This window comes from Bombus pyrosoma, linkage group LG10 (genome assembly GCF_014825855.1).
Source record: "Bombus pyrosoma isolate SC7728 linkage group LG10, ASM1482585v1, whole genome shotgun sequence".
NCBI classification, from domain to species: domain Eukaryota; kingdom Metazoa; phylum Arthropoda; class Insecta; order Hymenoptera; family Apidae; genus Bombus; species Bombus pyrosoma.
The window spans coordinates 13,661,786-13,678,931 of NC_057779.1; the positions used below are offsets into that span (position 1 = coordinate 13,661,786).

At 37.4% G+C, this 17,146-nt stretch overlaps 2 protein-coding genes and 1 pseudogene across 3 annotated transcripts; all 3 read right to left on the reverse strand.

Moving 5' to 3' along the window:
• Window positions 1-1,732: 1,732 nt before the first annotated feature.
• LOC122571551 (glucose dehydrogenase [FAD, quinone]-like) lies at window positions 1,733-7,328 on the reverse strand. The gene is made up of 3 exons (XM_043735453.1): window positions 5,905-7,328; window positions 5,259-5,429; window positions 1,733-4,303 (listed from the first exon to the last, which is right to left on the reverse strand). Exons 1-3 carry the CDS (start codon window positions 6,086-6,088, stop codon window positions 2,811-2,813), a joined length of 1,848 nt encoding a protein of 615 aa, XP_043591388.1. The 5' UTR covers window positions 6,089-7,328; the 3' UTR covers window positions 1,733-2,810.
• A 144-nt stretch (window positions 7,329-7,472) lies between these two features.
• Window positions 7,473-11,537, reverse strand: LOC122571552 (glucose dehydrogenase [FAD, quinone]-like). Of its 2 annotated transcripts, XM_043735456.1 has the most exons (5): window positions 11,395-11,450; window positions 10,500-10,580; window positions 10,208-10,411; window positions 9,572-9,742; window positions 7,473-9,052 (listed from the first exon to the last, which is right to left on the reverse strand). In XM_043735456.1, exons 3-5 carry the CDS (start codon window positions 10,380-10,382, stop codon window positions 7,557-7,559), a joined length of 1,842 nt encoding a protein of 613 aa, XP_043591391.1. In that variant the 5' UTR covers window positions 10,383-10,411; window positions 10,500-10,580; window positions 11,395-11,450; the 3' UTR covers window positions 7,473-7,556. The 2 variants fall into 2 exon arrangements, with proteins under 2 accessions (XP_043591391.1, XP_043591389.1); XM_043735454.1 differs by lacking the exon at window positions 10,500-10,580 and having other exon boundaries at window positions 11,395-11,537.
• Window positions 11,538-13,397: 1,860 nt separating this feature from the next.
• On the reverse strand, window positions 13,398-16,175 carry LOC122571716 (annotated as a pseudogene).
• Between the last annotated feature and the right edge of the window lie 971 nt (window positions 16,176-17,146).

Below are 17,146 nucleotides of genomic sequence, written 5' to 3' on the forward strand. Positions count from 1 at the left end.
TAGTTGGGACAAAGACTGTTTGTCCATTTGAAGGACTTTAGTTAACTAAATCTTAAGATTTATAACGGGTCCTCAGGCTAGCTGAACATGCACTGCGGAGACGCATCGACATCTGGCAACCATCTTACCCGGAGAACAGGGTCTGCGTGTGGCGAGCCACGGGACAGAGACCGTTGAAATGTCTATTGTCAAGTATCGCCGCAACTATTTCTTTTAAGGAGAGCTATATTGTTACTCTATACCTTTGTTAAACAAACGTTCATCCCTTGACCGCGGCTACGTTGGCGACTGGTTGTCGCCTCGAGCCCAAGCTCACTGTCACGAATCTCAAATAAGTATAATCGGGTTGAATGACAATTGTTTAATTACGGCTATGGTAGAATCTAGATTACAATATTACGGAATTTTCCCATAGTTCCAAACGGGAGGCTTCAGTGTCCTTCCATCTCCGACATATATATATATCCACGGTCAACAGGATAACTCTTTATTAAACGTAAAATACTTCAACACGCAAACACGTTTAATGGGACGCTCTGTATATACTTCTCGATGTGTAACTCTTCAAGGCGATCGCACGAATAATAGACTGATGGAATTTTTCCATCCTTTATGATTGCATTCGTTTGTTATATACTGGACCGAAGCTTCGAGAAGGTTCCAATCGCCGTTGCTAGGCAATCTCTGCTTGGAGTTTGATTGTTAATACAACATGTGTCCCATTATATTGACATCTCCGAGGAAAAATGTCCATCCCGTGACCGCGGCTACGCTCGGCGACCAGTTGTGTCACCTCGAACCCAATCCTACTATCACAAGTCTCGAACAAATACAATGAATGACAATTGTTTAATTACGGCTATAGTAGAATCTAGATTACAATATTACGGGATTTTCTCATAGTTCCAAACGGGAGGCTCCAGTGTCCTTCCATCTCCGACATATATATATATGCTGACAATTTTATCGAAATCGATTGACGCGAAAACAAGCGACAACGAATTAAAAATGTAGGAATCTCTAGGGTTTAGTCCGGTAATCCTGAAAAACTACGACTTTAGCCACTTTTAATCGTTTGCTTCGAAAAGGAAAGTTGTCCAGACGACCAATAAAATTAGTATTGAAAAAATAACAGTTGGAAATTCATAACTCAATACCTCCTAATAACTGAAATGAAAATTTGATAACAGCTGAAAAATTGACGCCAAAGTTTAACCAACGACAACGGCTCTAAAAATGTTTATAAATGACATCGTTCCGTAATCTTATTTACTTTTTGGACTTTTGCTAAATGAATGTAAATAAAATAAGTAGAATGCAGAGAAACCTTGGCTTTCGGCTCCGATAGTGACTGTGAATTTTTTTTATTTATCTCACTTGAAGTTCGAATTGCGTTTAGATATGGTACACTGTAAATATATGTACGCAGAAATATATCTTTTATTGTTTAGTGTACATTTTTATTTTACACGTATGTGCGCATGGGATATGTGATGTTATGTACCTCTACCACATATTTCAATTCTTTCTAGTTAAACTAGGAAAGCTTATAGTAAATACATTTCACTTTTTCAAACTGTACTTCACTATACTGTATATTCAATCTCTATAATGATTATACAATTGTATTCCTTAATTATGCAGAATTTCTCGTAGCATCATAGTATACATAGCAACATAGTTTATACTGAAGTGATTAGGTGGTGATAGGTGCGTAAGGAACACTCAGATATATTCAACAATAAATATTTATTCACAATATATTCTGGGCGTACACTGATGCGCAGGACTCGCGGTTACTATTAACGGATCGCGATTCGCGGTTAACAGTTCGACTACTGGTTGGTGTGTTTTGATGCGACGGCGATGATTGCGCGAGATGCCGAAGACTTGGATTGTTGATTGACTCGGACCGTGCGATTGTAACTACCGTTGTGTGATAACTGTAGGTAACGACCGAAGGGTACCGACTCTATGTAAACGACTCTATGCAAAGACTCTATGTAACAGACTCCATGTAAAAGACTGACTTTCCGTCACGATAATTCTGCGAAGGAAAACTGTGATGGGGTGTGTCTAAGGATGCGAGATCATCGGATTCGTTGAGTAAAGCTTTGGTTCGGAAAGTGAGGGGAATGGACGTCGTTGTTTATTGGCCAATTTTTGTGTTGGTCGTTGGAAAAAGATGCTAACTGCCTTTGAGAGGAAGTTGCTAGCGGGAAGCGTCGTACGCAAGAGAAAGCAGATTTCTCGTGTTTTCCTGTAGTAAGTGGTAGACTTAGAGACTGATAAAACAAAGACTATTTGTCCCTTTGGAGGACCTTAGCTAATATAAATCTTAAGATTTATAGCGGGTCCTTAGGCTAACTGAAAATATTCGGTAAGAATGTATCGGCGTCTGACAATCATTTTGTCCGCAGGAATAGGGTCTTTGTGTAGCCACGGGACAGAAACCGTTGGAAAGTTTATTGCCGAGTGCCGCCACAATACTATTATACATGTACGAAACATTTTTCTTATCCTAATTAAGTACGTGCGATCATATTACCTTAAACATTATGATATCTAGTGGACAGATGAAGTATTACAATATATATTCGAAGGAGGTTTCTTCATATAATCATAATCGAACTTCACTTACGTTAGCTTCGTTTGATCGTCCAATTTTATAAAACAAGGCTATATTTTAAACCGTGCCCCGCCATAGGCGATACATAATGAAAATTTATTTTCAATTCAAAACCGTAAGTTTTTATTACGTAATGGTATACTACTAGCAGTCGCTTAAAATGAATTTACAAAAGTAGCAATCAATCCGAACCCTGTTTCTTCAACCAATCCTCTTTTACCATGTCGGCACCCTTTTCACCAATCATAATAGTCGGTGCATTAGTATTACCACTCACTTGGTTTGGCATAATCGAGGCATCTATGACTCGAAGTCCAGCAACCCCGTAAACCCGAAGCCGAGAATCTACCACGGCTTTCGCGTCCGACTTAGGACCCATTTTGCAAGTACCCACGGGATGATATATAGTCACGGGAGCAAATCTGGCCATGCACTCCCAGAAAGGATCGCTATACATGGGAATATGCTTGCAGCCAGGAAATGGTGTCGGATTCATTTTGCTCCCGTAACGTTTAAACGAATCGGTTTTACTCAATTCGAACACAAACTTAGTACCTTCCACCAATGTCGCCATGTCTTCTGGCTCCTTGAAATAATTCGGATAAATCAATGGATGATCGAACGGATTGTTGCTTCGAAGCTTGATAACACCTCTGCTTTTTGGTCTTAGAAGCGCGGGAAACGCGCTCCACGAGCCCCTACCGCCAAGCTTTCCATATACGGCGTCGTAGAATTCTCTGGTCAGCCCACGATCTTCCCTAAAAACTTCGGTATTTGGTCCCGATGACATAAAATGCAGTTGTATGTCTGGGAAGTCCTCGGAGGCATTCGCGTATTTGGTATTGATAAAACATGTTCCCTCCACTGTTGCTAAGGTAGACAAAGGACTATCACCGGACATGGCGTATTCTAGGATATAACTAATATTAGTCATCTTGCTCTCTATGGCTGAAATTTCTTCATTCACCAGGAACATAAGGCCTCCCACTCCTACATGATCTTGAAGGTTATGGCCCACTCTTAAATCCTGAATCATTGGTATACCGTGTTCCGATAAGTGTTCTTTAGGTCCTATTCCTGACAACATCAACAACTGAGGACTATTGATAGCTCCTCCGGAAACGATCACCTCCTTGTTGGCACGTATGCGCATCGTCTCCCCGTTTCTAATGAACTCTACGCCATAAGCCTTCTTCGACGACGAATCTATTAAAATTTTAGTAACAAACGCTTCCATAGCGACGTGGAAATTCTTACGCGTCCTGGCTGGCCGCAAGAAGGCTTTCGCCGTGGAGCAGCGGCTGCCATCTCTGATGGTCCCTTGAGGAGTCATAAAGCCAGTGTGCCGTTCTCCATTAATATCTCGATTCTCGTAACCCATTTCTTTGCCGGCTTGAATGAACGCAGCGGCCAGAGGACTGTGCCATTGTGGTTCTTCGACGGTTAAGTACCCGCCGGTCGAATGATACGGTGTTTTGGCGTAGTTGTGATTTCGATTGTCTTCGGATTTGAGGAAATAAGGCAGCACATCCTTATACGACCATCCTGGATTTCCTTGTTGTTCCCAGATGTCGTAGTCTTTTTTGGCACCACGAATATAAAGCATGGAGTTTATTCCGCTGCTACCTCCAAGCACCTTGCCACGTGGCCAGCGGCAACGACCATTCTCCATCGCTGTGGGTATAATTTACATTAAAGTACATCAAAAGCGTTGCAAATAATTCATAAACGAATATTGTTGTCGTTTGGTTATTAATTCACGTTTATATATCTTTGGGTTCGGCGATAGATTTATTCTTCGATTTAGATTTGACATATGGTATGCCTAAATCTACCTATTGGTTCTAAATACAAATCAATATAATTCAAGTGGTGTTACTTGAAATTAGTAAGCCTGCACATTTATAAATTTATAAAAGAGCAATATTAATTTTGGCAATTGTTGAAGTGGGTCCCACTTCAAGGAAAACTGCACATCATCTCTAGTGTTTAGCTTTCTTAGTTTTCGAAGCCATTGAATATTGTTTAACACTAAATCAATTTGAAGGGCCTCTCAGCCCCATAACCTTACTAGGATCATGCCTTTCACAGATGATGCGGCGGGTTACAGACAAGCCAGTTTTTCGTAATTGTATAGATACCCATAGCTTCGAAGCTCTTTCATAAAGTAATGCTACTAGCCTGCGTATCTGGATTAGCATACACATTCTGCTTATACTTGATCTTGTTTATATATATTTTCTGTTATACATTCATCTACCCATTTCTTCTCTCTCTTTTTTATGAGATAAAAACTTAATAGCAATAATACCTGTATGTTTTTAGTAATTGTAGAATACAAAATTTCAAATCTGTCATTTTAACTTTTCTGGTAAGTTTGGTGACAATTTACGTTAGAAATGAATTGTGATGATTTGCCAATGTTATAGAAAGATTTACTTATTTATTCTCACTGCTATAGATTGCATTTTATAATCCTTTCCAAGTGATATAATTTTATCTACTTCCCCTTCTTTTCAACGTAAAAAATAGAGCGTTAAACGTGGATGATTAGGGAATGCAGTATTGTTTCTGTAATGAACTATTTACTGTTTTTATTTATAAGTCGGTATAACTCAACACTTTTTACCTCGACAGTAATTTTCATTGGGTTCCGTTCTGTAATCCCAATCGATTTTGGTGAGCTGCAGATTGTCGGCAAGAGAAGGAATATCATAGACAGCACTTCCATCGCCACCTGCTTCCAGCAGGAGTACGTTCCAATTTTCTATTTCGGACAAGCGACTTGCCACCACGGCTCCTGTCATCGTGTAAAGTTACAGAGCATTTTAAATAAAACATATCTAAGAAATCTTAATCCAGTTGAACGTCACAAATATGTTTGACTCGAAGGTCCGTAGCCTAATTTCAAAACATCAAGGAAGGCAGACAATTTGTCGAAATTACGAATCGAAAATCGCGATAACGCAAAAGTACTTTTACAAAATAAACAGAAAATATATTTAGACGAAGGAAATCAGATGTTAAAATTTCGGCGTTAATATGCAGAAATAACGTACAACATTGCTAATATATCTAGTCGATTGACAGTGCCGTCAATGGAAATTTGGTAAAAAATCGGCATGTGTGAACTGTTAAATTTTTTTCATCTATCCATCATATTAGGGGCAGCAACGCGACCTTCTTCGCACGTAAACACACCGATGCACTTATCTTTGACACACTTTTATTAGATTTAGAACAGAACTTCGCGTGAATAATATGAAAAGCCATACCTGCAGAACCACCGCCCACGACTATGAAATCGTAAGCTGGCAATATGGATTTGGAAGGAACATTCGTCGAAGAGTAAGGAACAATCGAATAGATGGCGTATAGCGACATGCTTACGAGCATCGAAATGATCGATGTGATCGGTTGTGATTTCATCCCTCCGAAAATGATGCGTTTGACATCCATTTTGTTCTTCTATTTCCGCTATCTATCTATGGTATTAAATAACAGAGAATTATTAATAAACGCGTATTATCCTTATTTATCTCTTCAGACACGATCGGTATTTGCTTCTTACATTCTTCAATCTACTATACTCCAATGGTTTGTAGCAAAGTTTGTAGAAACAAATATCTTGTTTGCTAATTATTCTAAGAAGAGTACAGCTCATTAATTTTGATGACCTTAATACATATTGTCAAAATTAACATTTTGAACAACTTTTTCATATACGTGCTACCAGCGCGGTGGTGCTCGACTTTTGTTTCCAAGATAGATATTCGCAAAATAATTCAATGAAATTCACATTATGATTACTCTTCATCTTGCAAATCTCATTTTTATACAGCTCAACCTAAACTTAACTCACTGATGAGAAAGCTAACTATTTTTAACACTTCACAAATACAGAAGAGAAATCTATGTGGTATCAGTAAACTTATAGCATAGATGTGTATATTATGTGGTAAGATGTAAAAGATCAGAAATAATGTAATAGCCAAGCATTAGCGAAAATACTGGAATCTAGAGAATGATTTCATATATGGGTGATTATGTTTACCATACCTAAGAGCGTGCTTCGATGGGACGTGAACAATGGCGACGAACGCTTCTTGGTGATGGCTTAAATACTATATTCTGTGTCACTATTGCATCAGGTCAGAATTACATATATATGTGCGTTTCTTATCTAAGGTAAACAAAGATGCGATTAATTTATGTAGATCATGGATACATTTCAGATCTCGACTGTTGCGAGAAGATTTAGATGGTTTGTCCAAATTGTGGATATTGGATCAGTGCAAAAAGGTCGTGCCCGATTCTAAAAGATAAATTATTTGTTTACAAGTGTCATATATCGGCGAGATAAAGATGGCGATATTCAATTGTTATTTCAACAGCGGACATTTGTGTTTTGGTACATTCGTGTTTTGCCAGCTTTTACAACGCAATAAAAGATTTTGATAATAAGCGAGCAACAGGTTTATCTGCGCGTTATTTCATGTTGCTTGAATTCTGGGAAGATGTAACGGTGCAAAATGTTGCAAAAATATTCACGATGTTTACCACGACTGTACGCCAGCTTTTCGCACCATAAAAAAAATAGCTTGTAAAATCCAGCTGTGGTGGTTTCGAACTGCAGGACCAGCCACGCTCTGGCCGACTTTCTCTTGTAGACGATGACATTGTGCTCAATTTATTACAAAGTAATCCCCGAATTTCGACTGCAGGACGCTTCTAAAAAAGCAACACTTGTGCAGGTAAGTAGAAATTAATTATCAAATTAGTATGGGCTATTACTAAGTCGTGTCGAAAACATTTTCCCTAGAATCATTTTAAAATACCGAAGTACCATTCCCATTAAATTTTACTTGAAATAATTTCGTTTATGTAATAGTACAAGTAGGTGCATAAAATTAATTTACAAAAGTAACTATTGATATACGTCTAATTCCATCAACCATTTCTCTTTGACCATATCGGAACCCTTCTCTGCGATCATAATAGTCGGTGCATTGGTATTGCCACTGATCAAATTTGGCATAATCGAACTGTCTATAACTCGAAGTCCAGTAATTCCGTAAACTCGAAGCCAAGGATCAACCACCGCTTTTGGGTCCGACTTTGGCCCCATCTTGCAAGTACCAACGGGATGTGATATGGTTAAGGGGAAAGATCTGATCATGCACTCCCAGTACGGGTCGCTATACAATGGGATATGCTTGCAGTTAGGAAATGGATTCGGATTCAGTTTGCTCCCATAACGTCTAAGCGAAGCAGTTTTACTCATCTCGAGTGCAAATTTAACTCCTTCGATCAATGTGGCCATGTCTTCTGGCTCCTTGAAATAATTCGGATAAATCAATGGATGATCGAAAGGATTGTTGCTCTGAAGCTTGATAATCCCTCTGCTTTTAGGTCTTAAAAGGGTAGGGTACACACTCCACCCATCCTTATTGTGAACATCTCTATACACGGCATCATAGAATTCTCTGGTCAATCCAAGAATCTTTCTAGTGCTCTCGGAGTAATCCCCGGTTGACCAAATATGTATTTGTATGTCTGGAAAATCGTCGGAGGCATTCGCATATTTGGTATTAATAAAACCTAGTGCTTCATTGAATGCTAAGGTTGTCAAAGGACCGCTTCCGGATATAGCGTACTTTAGGACATAGCCAATATTATTCAGTCTGTTCTGTACGATTGAAACTTCTTCATTCACTAAGAATATAATGCCTCCCGCACTTATATGGTCTTGAAGATTATGGCCCACTCTTAAATCCTGAATCACTGGTATATCGTGTTCCGTTAAGTGTTCTTTAGGTCCTATTCCTGACAACATCAACAACTGGGGGCTATTGATAGTTCCTCCGGAAACGATCACCTCCTTGTTGGCACGTATGCGCATCGTCTCCCCGTTTCTAACGAACTCTACGCCGTAAGCCCTTTTCGTTGACGGATCTATTAAAATTTTAGTAACAAACGCTTCCATGGCAACGTGTAAATTTTTGCGCGTCCTGGCTGGCCGCAAGAAGGCTTTCGCCGTGGAGCAGCGGCTGCCATCTCTGATGGTGCCTTGAGGAATCATAAAGCCAGTGTGCCGTTCTCCATTAATATCCCGACTCTCGTAACCCATTTCTTTGCCGGCTTGAATGAACGCAGCGGCCAGAGGAGTATGCCATTTTGGTTCTTCGACGGTTAAGTACCCGCCGGTCGAATGATACGGTGTTTTGGCGTAGTTGTGATTTCGATTGTCTTCGGATTTGAGGAAATAAGGCAGCACATCCTCGTAAGACCATCCTGGATTGCCTTGCTGTTCCCAGATGTCGTAGTCTTTTTTGGCACCACGGACGTAAAGCATGTAATTTATGCCGCTGCTGCCTCCGAGTACTTTGCCACGTGGCCAGCGGCACTGACCGCCTTCCATCGCTGTTGACATAATTTACAGTAAAGAACTTTGAAAGCATTGCGAGTAATTCCTAATTGAATATTAATTTTAGAATGTCACTGATTCACGTTAACTTCTCTTTGGAATGGGCGATAGATTCATTTTTCGATTTATGTTAACACTAGAACTGTGCAAATATATCTATATATAAATCAGTATATATAAATAAAGTATAAAGTTCTATATACAAATCAAGTGTCATTACTTAAAATAAATAGATCTATATAATTATATGTCCATCTAAACTTTCTTCAGCATTAATTGCACCTAAAATATCTGTTTATTTTATTAGAAAGATAATTCTAATATTCTATAAAATTTATTCGCATTGCCATAGGTAGCACTTTATATTCCTTTCTAAGCATGATAATATTTTATCTATCTTTTCTCAAATTCCTTTTTTTTCAATGGAAAATATAGAGCGTTGGACGTGAATGATTAGAGTGTCTGATATTATTATTGTAATTAAGTATCTATAATTATTATAATTAGATATTTACCGAGACAGTAATTTTCATTCGTTTCCGTCGTGTAATTCCAATCGATTTCAGATCGTTGCAAATTGTCGGCAAGAGTAGGAACATCATATATAGCACTTCCATCGGCACCTGCTTCCAGCAGGAGTACGTTCCAATCTTCTATCTCGGACAAGCGATTCGCCATAACGGTTCCTGTAATGGTGTAAATTCACAGAGTATTTTAATAAAACATGCCTAAGAAAATTTTTTCTTAAACGTTATAAATATTTTCAAATCAGAAATTTGTAGTTTTACATCAACACATCGAGATTGGGACTAAAATTGTCGAAATTAGAAATAATACTTCGCGGTAAATTCACAATATGTTTGCACAATGATCTCATAGCATATTTATATGAATGGAATAAGATATTAAAATTTCTTCATTAATGTATATAAATAATGATGATAAATGATGACTAATGCCTACGATAGGTAGAGTCGGAAAATGAAATTTAGAAAAAATCGATATATGGGAAGTACGTGACATTTTCGGTATTACACGATCATACAAGTAACAATGCCTTCTTTCTAGCACGCACACAGCTGCGGCTGTTTTAGTTACACTTTTATCAGATTTTTAACGAAACTTTGTATCGGCATCGTGATAAAACATACCTGCTGAACCACCGCCTACGATTATGAAATCGTAAGTCGGCAGTAATGATTTGGTAGGAACATTGGACGAAGAGTATGGAACAATCGAATAGATGACATACAGCGACATGCCTAAGAGTATCGATAGCACCGAATGCGATTTCATCCCTCCGAGAATGATTCGTTTGATATCCATTTTATACTGCTCCGATTTCCTTTATCAATCTGTAACATTAAGGTTTGATACCTTACCAAACATCTTATTCGCAATATAAGACGAAGTGGCAGAGAATTATTACTGAATGCATATTACCATCATTTGTTCTTTCGGGCCGTAAGGGGCTTTGGTTCTTTCATTCTTAAACCAACTTTTCTCGAATAGAATCTAGCGAAACTAATATATATTTTTTAATGAGTGTATCGCAAAGATTTTAATTGCCAGTGAAACATGTTGTCAAGGTTAACATTCTGAACAACGTTTTCCTATATCTGCAACCGCTGCGATGCTGCACAGCCGTATATATCACGATATTCGCAAAATACTTCATTTAAATTTATGTGACGATACCTCACCATCTTGATGTAGGCTTAAATGGAGAAACTTAAATCTAACTCACTGATGAAAGAGGCAACTATTTTCGATACGTTCAAATAAAATAGAAAAAGCGACGGTTTGTAGATTGTGCTAGACTAATAAAAGGTATCATGAAATAATTTTTGATGAATAGATAGCTATATCGACTGTTGCACTTTACTTGATTTTCAATGCGTCAAAAATGTTATAAATATAGTTCTTGTCACGAGAAAATCGTTTTCTAAAGAATAAATTACAAAATTGTTAAATAACACATATGGTATTAAACATAAGTTGTTTTGTCCCTTGCAAGCCAAGGCTGAGCGGCGGTTACATTATAAATATGGGAGAAAGTTGATCAAAATAGTGAGTTTGGCGAAGTATTTCGATGTCATCGAATTCTTTGAAGTTTACCCATCTCTGAATAACTAATTTTTTGTTTCTTGTGTGTACAGATGATAAGAGAATAAGAAGTCAATTGAAATTGTGGTGACACTGGCATACATGGTTGAAAAAAGAATAAGACGGCAATAAATTTACAGTATAGATGTAGATACTATTTCTTAAAAGGTATATCAGAGGTAATGAGATGGCAAAATATTAGCGAATGTACAGAAATTTATGCAATACATACGTGGATTAAACACCAAACGTAAGAGAGAGTTCCGAAGCGACGTAATCCAAGACGACGAATGCTTCTGGCATCCGATCGCTTATGTACTGAATTCTGAACAATTATTGCGCGACATGAAAAACGACATAATTATGTAATCGATACATCATAAATTTTTCTCAAGGTTTAAACAACTTAACATAATCTTGTAAAAATATTCTTTAAGGCATACGATTATTTCGTTGTATCAACAGTACAATTTTCGGTAGTTCACTTGGCAAAAACACTTCTATATGGATATTCATATATGGATACAGGAATAAAAATAATAAACGTGCGAGTTCGATTACTAATCAAACTATTTTACCATTTCACCTTAATACGGAGTACGTGGGGATGTTTAGACATAATTCAACTTAAGTCATTTGGCATAAACCATTGACGAGAGAGATAGCGAATTTTGATAATGCAGAGATAAAAATGAATATGAATTAGATGAGGTGTGAGTTAACGTAATATGAGACCGGTACTGATCACCTGAAATAATTTTCAATGAATCTGTTTTTAAGTTGAACACAAAAGTATATTTCGCATATATAAATAATAATAAATCGTAGTAATTAAATTCAAGATAGCTTATAAAATCGCAAGGGTTTACAATGAAATGTGCTATAAACGTGAGGTGAGAGCTTGGTTTCGGTGACGCACTATACCCGTCCGCTGCCAGGAATACGGCAACCAATACTATCGCGTACGCTGTTACGGAAGCACAATTATAGTTAAAATAAATTGTAATGTTATCAATAGTTATTTGCAAATGTTTCAGAAATTATGAAGTCGTAAAATAGTAAGAAACTAGGTTAGTCAGTTACTTATATGTTCATTATCCGTATACTCGTATGCTTATTCCACAAAACAAGCGATTACATTAGCTTCATTAGGAAGGAAAGTTGTTTTATGTACAATTATAGAAACTGCAGAATGAGCACAAAATTCACAGTCCTTTGCTAGATTTTACAGAATAAGTAGTTTACATTTCTTTTTCTGTCCCTCTAAGAGAAGGGAATACACGAACGCTTCCAGAGCGTCTGCACACTACGAAGACAGGGTTTTCTTTCTATGATCATGTAGACGCCCAGGGCGCCTAGTGTCTGGATAGCAATTCTTTTTTTCCTGGTTACAATAAAGGATGTTGTATGTAAGACAGGAGCCCAATGTTGAATTCTGAGATCTCCTAATGTTACCCAAGGATTAAAAAGCAGAGGACATCTACAGATATAAAAGACATTAGCATGTGATTGGACGTCCAGAGGTTGGACCTGTATCGAAACAAAATAGGTAAAGGTTGGTTTTGAATGTTATTCGAAAGGGAGAAAGAGAGACCTTGTTAAGAAAATACTGCAGTCAGAGCGGGTTACAAGCTCCAAAAAACTCTTAGCAGTAAAATTAGCCTCAAATTGTCAGATTGGTCACCTAAGTCGTCGTTGGTTGCTTCTCGGGAGATACACCGTCACAGCTAAATGAAGAGTATTCATTTAGAATTGCTACATTTCTAAATATCCACATTGGTAACGTCGAGAGCGAGGCGGATGAAATATAATTATAGGATCAAACGAAGCTACCATAAGTAAAATACAATCGCAATTGTATGAAGCAGCAACTGATTCCTTCTTGTTCGAAGAAATTAGAATCTCAAGCTAAAAATTGTTAGAATAATCGACGCAGTGTGAATGGACTAACAGATTGGCTGTTTTATTTTTTTTTTTTTTTTTTGTTGTTTATTGTGAACCTGGCGATACTTAGCGAGCTACATTAATAATCTATTCGATCGAGGCTTCTTCATATGATTGCAATCGAGCATCACTTAACACAAGATCGCTTGATCATTCAATTTTACACAATATGACCATATTCTAACTTGTGGTTCGCTGTACGAGATACACAATAAAAATCTTTTTCAGTTAGAAACAATAACTTTCTATTATGTAATAATAATACAGAACTACCATCTACCCTAAATCAATTTACAACTGTTCACTTGCATCCCGTTCCTTCAACCACTTCTGTTTTACCATATCGGAACCTTTCTCTGCGATCATAATAGTCGGCGCATTGGTATTGCCACTGATTAAATTTGGCATAATCGAGGCGTCTATGATTCGAAGTCCAGTAACTCCGTAAACTCGAAGCCAACGGCTTTTGAATCCGACTTAGGCCCCATCTTGCAAGTACCCACGGGCTGAAATATAGTCGCGGGATAAAATCTGATCATGCATTCTCAGTAAGAATCGCTATACATAGGAACATGCTTGCAGCCTGGGAATGATTTCGGATTCATTTCGCTCCCGTAACGTTTGAAAGAAGCAGTTTTATTTATCTCTAGCACAAACTTAACTGCTTCGACCAATGTTGCCATGTCTTCTGGTTCTTTGAAATAATTCGGATAAATCAATGGATAATCGAAAGAACTGTTGCTTCGAAGCTTGATAACACCTCTGCTTTTCGGTCTTAAAAGCTCCATACACGGCGTCGTAGAATTCTCTGGTCAATCCACGAATCTCTCTAATGATGTCGTTGTTCTGTCCCGATGAATAATAATGCAGTTGTATGTCTGGGAAATCGTCGGAGGCATTTGCGTATTTGGTATTGATAAAAGCTATTCCTTTGATATTTCCTAGGTTGGTCCAAGGACCCTCTCCGAATGTGACGTATTCTAATACGTTGCTGATATTATACAACCTACTCTGTACGAGTGCAATTTCTTCATTCACCAAGAACGTAAGGCCCCCGGACTTATATTGTCTTGAAAATTATGGCCCACTCTTAAATCCTGAATCACTGGTATATCGTGTTCCGTTAAGTGTTCTTTAGGTCCTATTCCCGACAACATCAACAATTGGGGACTATTGATGGCTCCTTCGGAAACGATCACCTCCTTGTTGGCACGAACGCGCTATGTCTCTCCGTCTCTAACGAATTCTACGCCATAAGCCTTCTTCGACGACGGTTCTATTAAACTTTTGGTAACATGCGCATTCATAGCGACTTATAAATTCTTGCGTGACCGGGCTGGCCGCAGAAAGGCCTTTGCCGTGGAGCATCGGCTTCCATGTTTGACGGTAGCCTAAGGGTTCATGAACCCAGTGTGTCGTTCTCCGTTAATGTCTCTATTTTCGTAACCCATTTCTTGGCCTGCTTGAATGAACGCAGCGGCCAGGGGAGTGTGAAATAGAGGTCCTTCGATGGTAGGGTAGCCCCCAGTCGAGTGATACGGTGTGTTTGTGTGGAAGCGATTTCGATTGTCTTCGGATTTAAGGAAATAAGGCAGCACATCCTGATAAGACCATCCTGGATTGCCTTGTTGTTCCCAGATGTCGTAGTCTTTTTTGGCACCACGAACGTAAAGCATGGAGTTTATTCCGCTGCTACCTCCAAGCACCTTGCCACGTGGCCAGCGGCAACGACCGTCTTTCATCGCTGTGGGTATAATTTACCGCAAAGTACACCGAATGCATTACGAATAATTTGTAGCGGTATGTTGATCTAGGTTGGTTATTGATTCTCATTTATATCTGTTTGGGTTCGGGAATACATTTTTCTATTTATCTTAAGAAGGATTCGCCTAATGTTCCTAAATTTTCCATATGTATGAAACAGTGTAATCCACACGATATTACTAAAATAAATAAATCTACACAATTATATTCCATCAAAATGGAAATTATGTTATTTTTGGCCAAAATATTTGTATGTTTCTAATAACTGTAAAAAGGAGAATCTCTTATTCATCCTCTTAGTCATTTTGTCATCTTTAGGTAGTTTTATTGTAGAATTTATTAGAATTGAAAAACGGTGATGTACCAATGTTCTGGAATGCTTTACTTATTTACTCGCTTCATTTATTCCCGTTACCATAGATTGCATTTTATAATTCCTTCCAAGCGTGACATGATTTTATCTTCCCTTTCTTTAATTTACTTTCTACATGGTTAAAAATAAAACGTTTGACCTGGACGCTTAAAGGGTGATTGCACTGTTTCTTTTGTAATTAAATACTTAAAATTATTATAGTTAGGTATTATTCGGTATTATTTACCTCGACAGAAATTTTCACTAGGTTCCACCCTGTATTTCCAATCGATTTCGGAGAGCTGCACTCTGTCGACTAAAGAAGGAATATCATATATAGCACTTCCGTCGCCACCTGCTTCCAGGAGGAGTATGTCCCAATCTTCTATTTCGGACAAATGATTCGCTATAACGGCTCCTGTAATCGTGTAAATTGACAGAGCATTATAAATTGAGCATATTCAAAATAATTGGATCTAATTAAAGATTACAAATATTTGTAAATTAAAAAAATATATAGTTTCGTTTCAAAACACCGAGAAAGAGACAATTTGTCCAAATTATGAAATGAAATTGGCGATAAATTCAAAATAGTTTACAAAACAAACCTAAAATACGTTTATATGAAGAAAACAAAAAGTTAAAATCTAATCGTTAATACATACAAACGATGCATAGCGTCATTAATATACTATATATACATGATACTATACGTTATATGAAATTTTCGTTGGTAAAATATCAAAATATGTAAGTTGTTAAATTGTCGTGTCAGTTGATCGTACAAGAAATAGTATGCTCTTTCGCATACGCAAACAAACGGGTACGTTTATCTTTGTCACATTTTTATCAGATTTAAGACCGAAATACGTGTGGGCAATATGAAAAGACATACCTACAGAACCACTGCCCACGACTATGAAATCGTAAGATGGCAATAGTAATTTGGAAGGAACATTCGTTGAAGAGTAAGAAACAATCGAATATATGACATTAGCGACAGACTTAAGAGGATCGAAAGCACCGATATGTTCGGGTTTGATTTTACTCCTCCGAAAATAATTCATTCAATATCCATTTTGTATTTCTCCGAAATACTTTATCAATCTGTAATATTAAGTTTTCATACTTTACGAACCATCTTTTTGCAACATAAGACGAAGTAACAGAAAATGATTAACGCATAGTACCATCATTTGTCCTTTTGGATGCTAAGGGGATTTGGTTCTTACCTTGTTAAATTTACTTTGGTCTAGTGAGTTGTCGCAGAGAGAATTTTTTGTTTGGTAATTATTTTTTTATTATCATAAAATCTCGCCAATTTTGATAATATTGAGGCATTCTATTGTTACGCTAGCGTGAAGTAATATTCGATGAATTGACTGATATATGCAATGTTGCGCTATATTCTCGTCTTCGATTGGTCAAAAATATAAGCAATATACCTACTGTTACGGAAAATTTGTTTACTATACAAAAATTAGTAAAATATGTTATTAAATAATACATTTAGTATTAAACATAAATTGTTCTACAACTCAGAAACTAAAGTCGAGCGGCGGTTAAAAAGAAAGTCGTTCGGAATGTTGATTTTGATGAAATATCTCAGTGTCAGTGAAATAGGTGAGATGTTCCCTTGTCTGACTAACCATATTTTATTTTATTTATACAACTGACACAAAAATGAAAAGCTATTTGAAATAGTGGTGACACAGACACAAATGGCTGACAACATCTTAAGATAACAATAAACTTACAATGGACATGTGGATATTATGTCTCAGAATTTAGAAGATTATAAATAACCAAAAAATCAAGTACTAGAGAAAATACAGAAATTTGGAAATACAGAAAATAGAGAAATACATGAATTCGATAGCGAACGTAAAAGGGTGGACCCGATACGATGTAGATCAAGGTAACG